The sequence below is a fragment of the Thermobia domestica genome, chromosome 9 (assembly GCF_964235325.1).
Source record: "Thermobia domestica chromosome 9, izTheDome1.hap1.1, whole genome shotgun sequence".
Lineage (NCBI taxonomy): Eukaryota > Metazoa > Arthropoda > Insecta > Zygentoma > Lepismatidae > Thermobia > Thermobia domestica.
In genome coordinates this window covers 121,822,348-121,836,775 of record NC_137462.1, presented here as the reverse complement: position 1 = coordinate 121,836,775, position 14,428 = coordinate 121,822,348, and the positions used below count along the sequence as shown (strand labels likewise).

Here is a 14,428-nt window from a genome sequence, read left to right as displayed (position 1 = left end):
AAAGCTCACGTAGTTTGGATCTCACGTTACACTGTAGGTCCACGTCTCTCAGAGCCTCGCTGCTGAAAGAGACGCTAACCTCTAATCTATCCATCCAGCCATAATTCTGCTAGTGCGACCACATAAACCAACAGAGTACAGGTAGGGATGACTCTGAATTCAAAATTTTATGTTGGTTCGCAGCTAACAGAAACGTTAGGCGTATGTATTAAATATAATAAAGTTTAGTTGGAGCAAACTGCAGGTTTGGGGTCATTAACATGAACTCTGACCGGTAATATAAATGGCAGAAGTAATTTAAAGTATGGTTCAGCCCTTCTTCCTGCTAATGCGTGTCTACGTTTATATACTCGTTCAAAGATTCAGAAGAAAGAAAATGGCCCCTAGTCCTGCTATCACAAGCCCACGCCACTTTTTTTTTTTGGGACAACACTTTCAAACTGCAGGCTGCATTGTTTACAAAGGCTGAAAAACTTAGTGAAAACGAAAATACTACTTCTGGTTCTAGTAGGGAGATTAGAGTGGAGATGAAATATATTCTTTAGCGCTTAATTGATCGCAGTAAACCTCTGCTAGCCATCTACAATAATTTATGTTCTTTGGCGATTAACGTTAAAACCAGAAGTGGCTGATCTGACGCTTTCGGTTTGAACAGAGGGTTAGGAGAAAAGATGGTACCTATTTTTATAAATCGAATGAATAAATCGATTTTTTAAAAAAAACGCTTTTTGCTATCTCTTATAATGTCTGTTCTATGTAGATCAATATTTAATCCAGAAGTTGAAATGTATTTTCATCTCTTCTAGTTTTAGTAAAGTTAAAATCGCAGATGATATCTATTCTTCGGACACTTAATCGATTGCAGGAAACCGCTTATCGCTATCTATTGCCGTTTTTGCTCTATAGTGATCAACGTAATCGAAAACTGTTAATTTCTATCACTTCTGGTGGATGAATCACCTTCATTAATGAATCTGGAACTTAACTTTTCACCCTGTACATCACGACCAAAATTGATTATGGTTCATCAAGTAGTTCTTCAGATTATCTGTCCCTGTTCGGACGGATACAGGGACAGGAAGCATAAATATTAATATATTAAGCCCTTTCTCCGAAGTATTGCTGCTTCCTAACAGCCATTCTATGTAAAATACCAAACATTTTTATTTTCAAAATACAAACAAAAAGTAAAAATCATGTCACGAAAAGTTGTGCTACGACGTTCTAAGATGCTGTTCAAAGTTGGAAAATATCTTATTAATTAAATAAACGATCAAGACACCATTATAATGTTTCACAGATATTTCTATTAAACTGACTATCTAATCTTGAACAAGTACGCACACTTTAAAACTTTATACAAAGTAACACTTAAAACTACGGCATGAATCAGACAGAAGAATACATACATCTCTCTTCTTATTCTTGACGGTATTCTTAGGTTTGATGATGTCATTGCTATAGTATGCAGTGTTATAGAGTAATTTGGGGCAATATGCGCAGTTTTTGACATTGGGCCTTCTAAAATTGTAACTATCGGACCAAGAAACCCGAAAACTTAGGGAAATATACTTACATCTTTCTGCTACCTACGAATGTAAAATATGTTTATCAACTCAGTTTAGTAGAGAAAATAATGGAGTTAAAAGTGACCCTTCCAAAACGGGCATATTGCCCCAATATCGGGGTAAAAAGCACATATAGGGAAAATTTGCGCACATCTGCATCAAAAAATATGTTTGGAACTATTCTCTGCTTTATTGATAGATTCATATAAATATCAGTAGAAATAAATGTTAACAATACTAATGTACTATTGCTATACAATATCTACGCCTTGAGCAATTAGTAGTCTAGGCAGAATTATGGAACATTGTTCTTAATACCTAATCCAAATCATTAACACACCGTAGGACCTACACATTAAAAAAAAAGTAGCATATATAAATGTTTGCATTGAAAATATTTATGAGTACTGCAATAATTATGGACACACCTGTACAACATGCACTGTATGTAGATTAAACATAACTTATATAGTGTAAATATATGCCTACATAGCCTAGTAAAGGTTCTAATGTACTGCACTTCAGAAACAAGTCACATTAGTTTTCCCGTTTGGACATCAAAAATTATATATGGAAGTGATTTTAACAGTTGTCACAAGTTAACAATACATTGTTTCTTACGTTTTTTTTTTCTGACGCACGTTTCATGATACCACTTGAAACAACTCATACACTTAACTCAATCACCCATGTTGGTTGCTTCACTTGCATATTAATAGCCATTACAGGCAGCACAATAATTGTTGGGATCTGCCATTGTCTGACGTGTGTGAGGTTCGAGTAACTCATTTCGGCTGCAAACAATTCCTACAGTTTCCTTTGCTCGGATATTGCGTTTAAGTTTCTTGTTTTGGGCGCATGATGGACCTGTAACCTTCCGTTTCTTCTTTTTGAGAATATCAATATGTTGCGGGGTTGTTAGACATGTTGCACTTCTGGTAGACGGAGTGCGTGTAGCCTCTTGAAGGGTAGGAACAGGCATGATATCTTGAAATGACGTAGTTTGACCCCTACTTTTATCACCACCATGCACTTTTGCTGCAGCAATTCATTCATTTCGTGAAGCAGTTCCTTGTATTCCTTCAGATTGTCTGCAAGTACTGGTTGAAGGTTCTGCCGAAGTGTCGCCTGGGATTGTATCCACCTGAAACGCACTAATTGGTATGGTATCAGGGTTTAATGGATAAATTCCACATGTGCGGAAATCATTCAGTGCTGAACCCACAGTAGCAGCTTTGCCCCACGCTGCAGCAAAAAGAGATCCAAAAACAAATTTACTTATCTTCCTTCCTCTATTCTGCCGAATGAAAGCTGAACACTGTTCATTCCAATAGTGCTTTAATGGCCGATATATTGCTCTGTCTAAGGGTTGTAGCCAGTGTGTAGTATGGCTTGGAAGGCACAATAGAGCTATTTGATTATCTTCACAGAATTGAATTGCTTCAATGTTATTGTAGTGTGTTGTGTGACCATCTAATAACAGCAGAACTCTTCCTTGAGACTTGTGATGCTGAAAATGTTGTAACCAGAGCATAAATGTTTCCTCTGTCATGTATCCTGAATCAGTCATAGCAACTGCGGAGCCTGGTGGTAGCCCATCCTGAAATTCTCTCATGCTAACACCCTTAAAAATGATAAAGGGCGGAACGTAAACCCGTGAAGCACTCATACACCCCATTACAGTAACTGTTTTCCCCTTCTCCCCGTAGTTTGCCGATTTTGCATGCACCGATTTTTTTGCCTTTAGCCGCCAACACTTTTCCCGGTTTAAATATCATTTGCAAACCCGTCTCGTCACAGTTGAAAATATGTGATGGGAGGCAAACGATTACCTCCAGGGTTTTCCATGTGTTCATCGAGGAGTTTGAAAAACTTGTCACATTCTGCTTTATTCAAAGAAGTTGAACGTGTGTAAGAGAGGGGTTGAGCCTTTCGAACACTAACAACATTGTTCCGTTGCAGCAACCCATACAACCAATCATATCCTGCAGTTTCAGTGCGCGAACAAAATGGGTGTTTTAGTCCATTCTTCTCTGCATATTGATTATATGTGATTTTTCGAGTGTCAGCCATAGTTAGTGGAAAACCCTTTGATTCCAACTGCAATAAATGTATTACTAAGTCCTTCTCCGCTGAACCAAGTACTATGGGTCTTCCTAATTTTGGTCTATACATAACGTCTCTGTTGAACTCTTTCAGGAAACCCTCTGAAATCATCACTGATCACGACGCGCACTTACAGTTACAATCGTGCAGCTATACAGTTGAATCTCCCCCCCCAAAAAAAAAATTGTTACGCTTTTATCACATCATACAAAATGAAACATTAACGTTTGGGGTAATTTGCACATATGTGCATTTTATCTTTAGATATATATGCGCATTTACCCCCAAAGTGTAAATTTTACTACCACTGGCAACCCTTAATTACAGATAAACTCGGTGGCCATTATGCCGAGTGCGGACAAGCACGAATACCTCATGCTTCCATTCCACCTTGGAATCCTGTTCTAATAGCAATGGATTGTTGTTTGTAACTATATCTATAGTATTTCAAAGTTATATCAAACCATATGAAAATAAATTTTATACACTGAAAGGATTATTTATCTACGAAAACTGCGTTTCTTCTTGCGGTACGATTCTTCCCTTCTGTGCTCTCGTGACATACAACTCAACTTGCTCAGTCTTGCCAGGTAGCCAAGAAACCTTGCCCTGTGCATTTTTTCAGTATGTGCAATTTACCCAGAACCACTCTATTATGCCTTTTTTTTTTTTTTTTTTGTTACGCATGTTAACTTATTCACAATTAGTATAAGTTTAATTCTCAGATGTAAGTAGATGCCAAAAAATATACTAGCCTAATTTTATAACATTCTAAGTTTTATGACGCTTTCTCTGTTCAATTTCAATTCAGCTTTTAGTTGTAGCTATTTGTAGCAAAAAATTAATTTAAAATTATCAGGGAAAACAAATAACATATTGCACTTGAACAGAAAAGATAATAAGAAATTAGTGAGAGTTTCAGAATTCGAAAATTTTTAAATCGAACCCACTATTTTCAATTTTATTTTTAAAAAATCAAAAGATATATGTATTCAGCTTGTAACCCGTCCTACAAAAGGAAAGGATAGGACCTTTTTACAGTAGAAAGTAAGAAAGAAGTAACTTTCCCTGTATTTTTATAATTATTATTTTTATTCGAATTCTAGCATCCGATATTGATTTCACTCTTACAATAATCTACCTTTCAATATGCTAGTGTTTTATTTCTGAAACTGTAGGCTCTCAATAATAATATGCTCGCTGATAGACGGCTGAGAATACTACGATAATACTCGGCAGAGCTCTTCTTTGTTTGATAACGTCATATTTTCCGAGAAGCAGAGAATTTACTGATACGCTTGTCTTACGCTGAATAGGTATGAAGGCTATTGAATACGGATTTCTAATAAACAGAGAAAATAAAAGGTCCATACAAACAAAAAAAGAGGGGAGGGAATAGAACCCAAGCTTTAGCGTTTTGCTTTCAGTAATAGAAAGAGAGCTGTTTTTGACTGAAATGGGAGCTTTAAAAATAATTCAAGTGCAAACGTGGAAGTTACAAATCTACTGAGCTGATACCATTCAAGTCAAACTGCTGTTCAAGCACAAAGTAAACTATAACAATGCTCCAAATACGATTTAACTTGTCATAATTGCCCATGTGATTTTTAGCATTTAGTCCAGTCTCTTGAATTTGATTATTATGGACTGCTCTGCACGCAACTGTGGCTTCTGCTATCTTCAACCTGTAATTTTTTACCAGAGCAAAAGAATAACATACAAAAATAACCATAAATACCGAATGAAATATGTACAGAAAATGGATGCTGTCCCTCTATTTCTCTTACATAGAAGGGAATATTATAACTTGCTGGCATAAGAACAGTCATATTGATAATCAAAAATTACTTTGTTCCGATTAAAACAAGGGGTTTCATTTCAAGGTTTCATTTTCAACGATTACTACATATAACCGTCACCAACATGGTGCGAATTCATAACAGTAGAAGCGTGTGTGTGGAAGGGGGCAGAGGGAGACAGAAATGTACCAAAAAAAAAAAAAAAAAACTCGCACTGGGTTATTTCGACATAGACAGTTCACTTATTTAAGCATCCATAATAGCTATGCAAGACTAGGAATACCATTAACCACTAGTTCACCTATTAGTTACATCAGGGATAAAAGTGGATCTGAAAAGGTAGGGGGGCGCTTGACGTCACGCTGTCCCCCGTGCCTATCTTTGTCCATTGTATTATTTATAAAGAGAGGGACGCCACGGATATTTTCGTGAGGTGAAGGGACGTCGTCCTCTCGCGTTCCCCCTCAATTTTACTCCTACGAAATACAAGTTTATTATGTATGAATGACTGTACGGAACGCTTCTGACAATAGTGTTACTTTATTCACCCCTAGTACGCTTTTAGTGTGGGAGATTTTTCTACCAAAATATTAAGTATGCGTGTGTCGGGGGGATTTCTCCTCATTCTCTCCAGGATTTCACATTTTGATCACCAACTGCAGAAGAGTTCTAATATCTCAAAAGTTCTGTTTGGGCCATTGAAAGTTAACATCAGAGAGTAACACATTAACTTAAAAGAGTAGGTAATAGTTACATTTTTCAGCACGCGAAAAAAAAAAAAAAAAAAAAACTATGTTCACGAATAATAGTAGTAGTTAGATTGATATGACTTGTACAAACTTTGAAACCAAAATTTCAGATGCTTTAATTTTCAGAAACTTCTTCAAAATATGTAAGTTTTGATTTGATTGTTTTTGTAATCAAACTCACAAAACGCTGAAATTATTCGCTGAAACTCACCCGAATGAAGTAGTTACTAACATTGTCAGTACATGTTACTATACAAAGAACATCCGATCATGACACTAGTAAAAAGTGTCCACACTTGGATAAATTTCTAATTACACATTTTATGCTAACTTGAAGACATTGAATCTAAAGAACCTATTTTAAAACTTATTAATTCTTGGCGTCACAGCAAAAATAACCTCAAAGTTGGAGTTTTTGAAGTACCTCTTATGACAATAGTAAACGTGCCTAAGTTTGGATACATTGTTAGTTGCGTTTTTTTTCTTTTTACATTAATTTAAGGGTGCTAAATCTAAACAAACTATTTTAAAATCTATTAGTTTCCGGCGTCACGCGAAAAATGTCTTCAAAGTTGGGATAAACATTGGCTTTATTCATAATAATAATAATAATAAAAGAAATTCATTAAATATGTTGTACTACAAATCATATACATGTGGTTTTCTTCATTAAAAATATTAAAAAATACAATTACAAATATATCGAAGCGTGGGCAACTTTTACTATTGACTAACTTGTACTTCAAAGACTCCAACTTCGAGGTAATTTTTCTCGTGACGCCATGGATGGATGTTTTAAAACAGTTTCTTTGGATTCAGGACCCTCAAGTTAGTCTAAAATGCGTAATTAAAAGTTTATCCAAGCTTGGGGATCGTTTACTATTGTCATGATCGGATGTTCTTTGTATAAAATTAATAATAAAAAAAAAAAAAAACCCAAGACTGGGTAACTTTTAACTAGCGGCATGATCAGAAGCAACATACACAATAATTAACATTGTAGTCCCGTTGACAACTTTGAATCTAATCAGGGCTTCCTAAAAATATAACACAGAACTCTGTATGTTCAACGATAACTTCTTTTTTTTTCGGTAGGAAGACAAGGATTACTTCAATCTGCAAAAGTGACAACTATCTTAAGGAATCTGTTATCCACGAGAGATTTTAATTTCAACAGAAAAGTCAACGTTGAACAATGTATCTACTTTATCATATATTTTTTTCCCTCTCCATACAAACACCAACGACGAGGAAAGTTCAACTGGCAAATAAGGACCGAAGGGACGAATTGGAAATGGCTGAACAAACAAACGACTAAGACTTCTGGATTGGATTTTTGCTTCCTTTTTGCTCTCACTCTGCAAGCAGGTCCGTCTGAAGGCCAACACACACAAGAAAGTATTGTGCTGTTGTCATAGCGACGACTGCAGCAGATTTCTAGCGTGCTAACTCCCGAAAAATTCTTTAAACGACATGTCTAAAAGCGAAGATGAGATTCTTACGTAACTTCGTGTAAGAACGTTCATGAGCATACATCAAGTATTAAACAAACTACAGAACAGGGCAGGTATAGCCAGTTTATAAAGTAATAGACATCTCATATACGCTAAAATCTTACTCTAATCATGGAATTAGTATCCATAGGATGTTTGTAAGAATTTGCTTTGGCGAGAAAATAGTAGTAAATAATTTCTCGCAAGGAATAACTGGATGATACTGTTATTGTTATTATTTAAATGACTTCACAAACATGCTTTCACATTGCTGAAATTATACTATGCTTGACATTATGAACGGACTTTTAAGAACCTACTTACAGATAAAATGTTTCACATACAGCTACGTTGCCATTTAAACTAGAACTGCTAAAACGAAACTTTTATTTATACGCTAAGTTTTACAAAAGTAATATTTTTGAGCTTAATTTGTAGGCTTATCTATCATCAAGACTAAACATGTCGATATCGCTCGGAAATGGAAGAGAGAAATAGGAATTGCCCGAGAATATTCCCTGAGAGAGAGGTGACCACCCTTTTGTCCAAAGGACAATTGGTCCAATGGACATTTCGTCCAAAGACAATTGGTCCAAAGGACATTTCGTCCAAAAGACAATTGGTCCAAAGGACATTTCGTCCAAAAGACAATTGGTCCAAAGGACATTTCGTCCAAAAGACAATTGGTCCAAAGGACATTTCGTCCAAAAGACAATTGGTTCAAAGGACATTTCGTCCAAACACATTTGGTCTAAAGGACATTTTGTCCAAAAGACAATTGGTCCAAGGGACATTTCGTCCAGGGATGTTTAGTTCAAAGCACATTTCATCCAAAGGACATTTGGTCCGGTAACTCTTGGGGGTCCGGGGTTTGTTTCTGTTAGAAGAATAAAAAAGTGATGCATATAACATTATGACTCAGTAGCTTTCTATTTCTAAAGGAACAGAAGAAATATATGCTGAGATATTCAGAAAAACGTAAACGCCTGGAAACAAAATGGCCGAACAACAGGACTGAGGGAAGGGTTGGAGTGTGAATGTTGCTGCAATAACTGCTAACATGACATCTAAAATTTTAATGTTGTGAATGAAATAGTTTTAAAATAAGTACCGGTAACTAAAATTAATGGAGTTTAAATTTGAATAAGTTAAATATTAGGTATTCAAACCCTTGTGTTAGAAAAGTGAAAAATAATGTGTGTCAAGTTTCTTTGAAGAAATACTGAGAATAGAAAAATACACACGTGAGAAATATATTCTTTTTACCGTTAATAATACTCTTAAACAGTCACATTCTTGGCTGCAACATTGTGATAAGGGATTGCCGAAGTTACATTCTATCAATAGTCTACGAATAGAAACCAGACTTGTGGTTAACCTGAAACGGTACTTATATTCTACACGAAATGTTCCAATATTTGTCAGACGTTTTAACATAATTAGTAAGTTGTATGACAAATCAAAATTGTTAACTTTTCTTGTATTTTTATTTCAGTGTTACTCCTCATGCAAATACAGTATATACTTTGGCTTTCGTATTAATTATCTCGGTACAGTACAGTACATTTCAGATATCCATTGCAAAGTCTCAAACCAAATAGAAGATTCACATGACCATGCAGAGGCAATGTTGTCCTCAAATGAAGAGGGAGTTTGCTCTTCAAAGGGCTATTTATTATTTCGGGAGGAGGTGAATTCCTTAACCAACGAAGCTACAACTGTATTTCTGCAAAGCTAAAACTGTATTTTTGTAAACTTATTAATGAAAGCAAAGAAAGGTGGCCATTTTGTTTTCAGGTGTTTACGTTTTTCTGAATGTTTGTTCTATCGAAATGAAAATTGTGGAATAAACCTCTATTTCAAATTTCCTTTAGAAATAAGAAGCTACTGAGTCAATGTTATAGGCATCACTTTTACTCTTCTAATAGAAACAAACCCCGGACCTCCAAGCGTTACCGGACCAAATGTCTTTTGGACGAAATATGCTTTGATCTAAACATCCCTGGACGAAATGTTTCTTGGACCAATTTTCTTTTGGACGAAATGTTCTTTGGACCAAATGTCTTTTGGATGAAATGTCCTTTGAACCAATTGTCTTTTGGACGAAATGTCCTTCGGACGAATTGTCCTTTGAACCAAATGTGTTTGGACTAAATGTTCTTTGGACGAAACGACCCCAACCGAGAGAGAGAGAGAAATCAACCAAAATAGTCGGCACTTTATTTCTTAACTTAACTAACCTATCAAACTGTTGTATTCTGGTTAGTTTGTTTATTTCGACATTTCTATGCTACCAAATAATTTTATTTGGTAGTGTTGAGTACATAAAAAAATTCGAACTACACTAAACACGTATTGCATACATATGTTTTGAAAATGTCTCGTGGGTATAAATAATGATTTCTCTTTTCTCTCTCTCGCTCTTTTCTATAGCTTTCAGTCTAACAATATATGAATTGAAAAACTTTCAACAGTTTATTATATGCAAGAGTCGATTTCATATTAATAATAAATAATAACCAACAGAACAATTCATCACGTAACATCTAATGTTAAAAAATTTCCTTTCTTTAACGACACAAAGTAGTTAATATGAAAATAATTTCATTTCGAAACCATTTTCCACGAAGATATATTTATAATAAGAATATGCGTACGATTTACGTACCGATTGGCAAATTATTTCCATGATCATTACGTTCTTAACTTAGCCTCATCATGAAGCAGAAACACAAATTGAAACATATTGTTACTGTAGCGACAATTCTTTAATTTGGCACTTCTTCGAAGGCGAATGACTCATCTTTATACAATAAAGAATAAACAGGGAAAGTTGGATTCGTTATCACTGTAACCTTAACGAAAACATTACACTTCCTTAATACTGCATTCCTGACAACTGCAACTTAAATACCTAACTTGGGTATATTTTAGTGGACAACATTACGATAATATTATAACTTGGTATCACGTCGAATTCGGTCTAATTTTCAATCCCATCAGAAATGTGTCTCAATTTACGTTTTCTTTTATATCTATTAAAGAATACGACGTGCTTTCTTTCTTTTTGAGGGAGGAGGAGGGTAAGTATTTTTGAGATGGTGATGATGAACGAAATGGTGAAATGAAAAAAATGGGAGGAAACGGAAGAACCCGAGAAAATCCACGCACAGTGTTTGTCCACCAGAGTCCATCTGGCGGGAACTAGGATCGAACTAGGGACCCAGCATACCATTGAACTACCGCGGCCCAAATAGGCCTACGGCATTGTTGCAGGCTTATATAAATTAAAATTAAAACCGAAAATTAACAAAGTTTTTTGTATATTTAGTACGAAATATATAAATTACAAAATCAAAGAAAATAATCTCTGCAGTATGAAACAAGGGAAAGAAAGATATTTAATCACTCGGACTAGCGTATTAACCAACAGGCAGCAAAGTTCTTGGTTTAATTGCATTTATGTTACCATCTGCTTTTCTCTTTATATCTTCCAGTAAGAACAAGTTCATTACATCTAACAGTAGAAGATCTAATTACGATAGCCACAAGAACTAAATTGCAGAATCTTTCCAACAATGATGAGTTAACAGAATAGAAAATTAGTTTACTAGTGACACAAATAGCAATAGTATATTACTCGCCGGAGATGGCTTTGAGTAACAACATTCACCTTCAGAAATACATCGTTATATGAAGTTTGCAGTTTCCAATTTCCTGATGTAGTCTTATTTCATAGGCAAGTTCAATTAAAGTGCTTAAATAAGTACATTTTATATTTTTCTAAATTATTTCTTGTACTTACATTAGTATCTAGATGACTTGCGTGTGCATCGTATTACGAATTTAAGTTGCAGCTTTTATAAAATGAAGTCAAAAGGTACAATGAAACTCTTATTTAATACAAGTGTAATAATCATAAACAACTTTAAAACATGTTAAGAGAAGCAGTCACTGCGATAGAGCCATGCTTTTCCGAATAAGAATCGTGATTTGCTGCATCCTGACAAGGGTTGCACGGTGACTTAATGCTAGAGAGCTTACCTCTGATGCGTGGGGACCCTGGTACGATCCACGGCCAAGTAAGTTTGTGGTGGACAATATCGTGTCCGTGGGTTTACTCGGGGTCCTCTGACTTTCTCATTCCATCAATTTTTCCATCATCATTTACTTGCCTTACTCATCGTCTCCCTTACCCTACAAGAGCATAATTGTGGGACTTTCAACTGAAATATTTCGTTTTTTTTTTTTCTGGATAGCTTGAGAGTTCTCTAAAACTTAGAAAGGGCAAAGGTGTCGCCTTTTCAGAACGGTGAATGTTTGAATCTCAGTATCTCGGTATGGCGATTTGTTCAACGAACGTCCTATTTTACATGTAATTCTTGTTTCTTTTTGATGAACGAGTTCCTAAGAATTAGTACACAAACACTCAAGAACAAATCTACCTACTTTAAAAAGCAAAAGACAGAAATTCCATGCCCGGCTTTATGTGGTATGTGATGGCAAGCATCAAAGAAATGGAGGTGGTTCTTAAATTATTTCCATCTTTTCTTGCTCTCCATTTCAATCTTTTTATTAAGTCTCATTCATATCTACACAGAATTTATTTTTTACCAGATTATCTTCTCCATGATAATAAAGAGTTTCATGTGAAATATTACACTAAAGATCCACTTTCCAAAAAAGATGGATTTTAACACCAGTTGAACACTTTTAAATTGCACACTAAGAAAATTTTCTACAAATTCTAGCTGGTGTAGATTAAGCTATTTATTTTTCGTTTATTTCGATATGGTACCAAACAGAAGACTATTTGGCTAGAACTTTTATCACATTTTGATCACATATATTCCTTGAACTAAGTAACATCTTTCATCGAATCTGTTTCCACTTCACGTCGGATTATTTTTTGATGGTTCTCAGTTTTTCATTACGAAAAAAAATGAACAATATGCACAAAGTTCCTTTATTCGTATAAGGACTGCTTTCCTTGAAGTAACTGGATTTTAAATTATTCGAACAAAAGTTTTCTTGTATTTGGAAATAGCTCTGAGTACGAGTACTATTTCCTTCAGCAACTTATGTGATATGTGAAGTATGGACCTGTTTCTTACTACTTATCAATATTGGAATTTGAATTTGGAAGAAACTTACCTTTATAATGCTTAGGGCAGCACACAAATTCCACTCCAGAAAACACCGAGATTCCACAAGGTAACAGCATAGCGAAGCTTCGCAGGACCATCTCCTTTTCTTGACACGCATGAGCTGCCGTCAAGTTCCATCTATCGAACTCCCAGCACTTTGTTTGGTTATGGATATGGTCGAAGAGACAATTTTCGGGGACGAGCAGTGCGTCGCTTTGGAATGGACCCTCTGCAAAGAGCAGGAAAAATATATATAGTTTTGATATTTAGTAAAGAAAAAAATGTTAAATATACCAAACTTCATGTAAAAATGTTAAATATCCTGTTTTCTATGGATCTGTCAATGAAAGGAAATATATAATTTTGATGGTAAACTGAAACAGCTCTCGTACTGATGCTAGCATATCATGACCTGAATCCAAATCAAAGCTTATTGAACAGTCAAAATTTTATCAATAGAACAAACAGATCGAGTAACCAAACAATCAGTAGAATGAGCGTGTGGTAACAGGTTGGGGACAAGGGGTAATAATGATCGGCGGGGAGTTCCGAACACGTTAATTTTCAGGAAGTGGAAACGTTAACAAACCAACTGCAATGCTCAGTTGTTTCTTCTCGTAATGCACTTTTACCAGAGATACTGAAGTATATTATATAAGGACTATTTTTTTAAAGTAAGGTCCGATTGTCGATAGAAACAAAACTAGCAGAGTGTCATACATTTTTAGTTATTTCCTTTGTACACATTAAACTACTTTTTTTTTTTACATACCATGTTTGTTTAAACATTTATCAAAATATTCGATAAGTCTGTGCATGCCCACGTCGTAGAAATCACTCGCTTATAACCGAAGCCAATCTTCAACCGTTGTTTTCACTTCTTTATCGGTGTCAAACCGCAGCTTGGCGAAGAACTGCTTCAGGTAGGGGAACAGATGATAATTGCTCGGCGCAAAGTCCGGGCTGTACGGTGGGAGGTCCAGTAGCTCCTATCCAAAAGAATTAACCTGAATTTGGGCAGCACATTGAGGGCGTGCATTGTTATGCAGCAACAAAACAATAGATGGCAGTAGGCAACGGCGCTTATTCTGTATCTCGCATGCAGACATTGTCTGTTTGGCTTTCTTTTTGATTAGAGATGTTATGTCACCTTTCCATTGACTGTCGCTTCAGATGGTGAACCTATGTTTCGTCCCCTGTGAAAATGTGGTCCAACAATTGATCTTCTATCGGATAAAAAAAAGTCAAAGCACAAGCCAGTCTCGTCTTTTTGTATTCCTCGGTAAGCAGTCTGAAAAACCATCATGCGCACAGTTTTCGAAACTTTAAGGTTTCAGAAACAATTGTGTGCAGCACCGATCGTAAAACGTCACGGAACATTTCCGTAAGTGGTGTTGCAACATTTCCCGTGACAAAGTGGAAATCGTGGTTTTAAGGGATATTTGCGTCAACTGCGTCTGTGAAGAAAATCGGCCCGTTCGGTGTTCATCATGAATATTATCCCGCCCGTTCTTGAACGATCGCACCTATTTACGCAACTTGCGGACACTCATTGCATTCGGGCCG

At 35.8% G+C, this 14,428-nt stretch overlaps 1 protein-coding gene across 1 annotated transcript in view; it reads right to left on the bottom strand.

The window, feature by feature from the left end:
* Appl (amyloid-beta-like protein) overlaps positions 1–14,428 on the bottom strand; it is a 516,672-nt gene that overhangs the window by 110,427 nt on the left and 391,817 nt on the right. Inside the window, exon 4 of the mRNA XM_081771803.1 lies at positions 12,870–13,091. Coding sequence (XP_081627929.1) covers positions 12,870–13,091 — 222 coding nt within the window. The remainder of the gene's footprint in view (positions 1–12,869; positions 13,092–14,428) is intronic.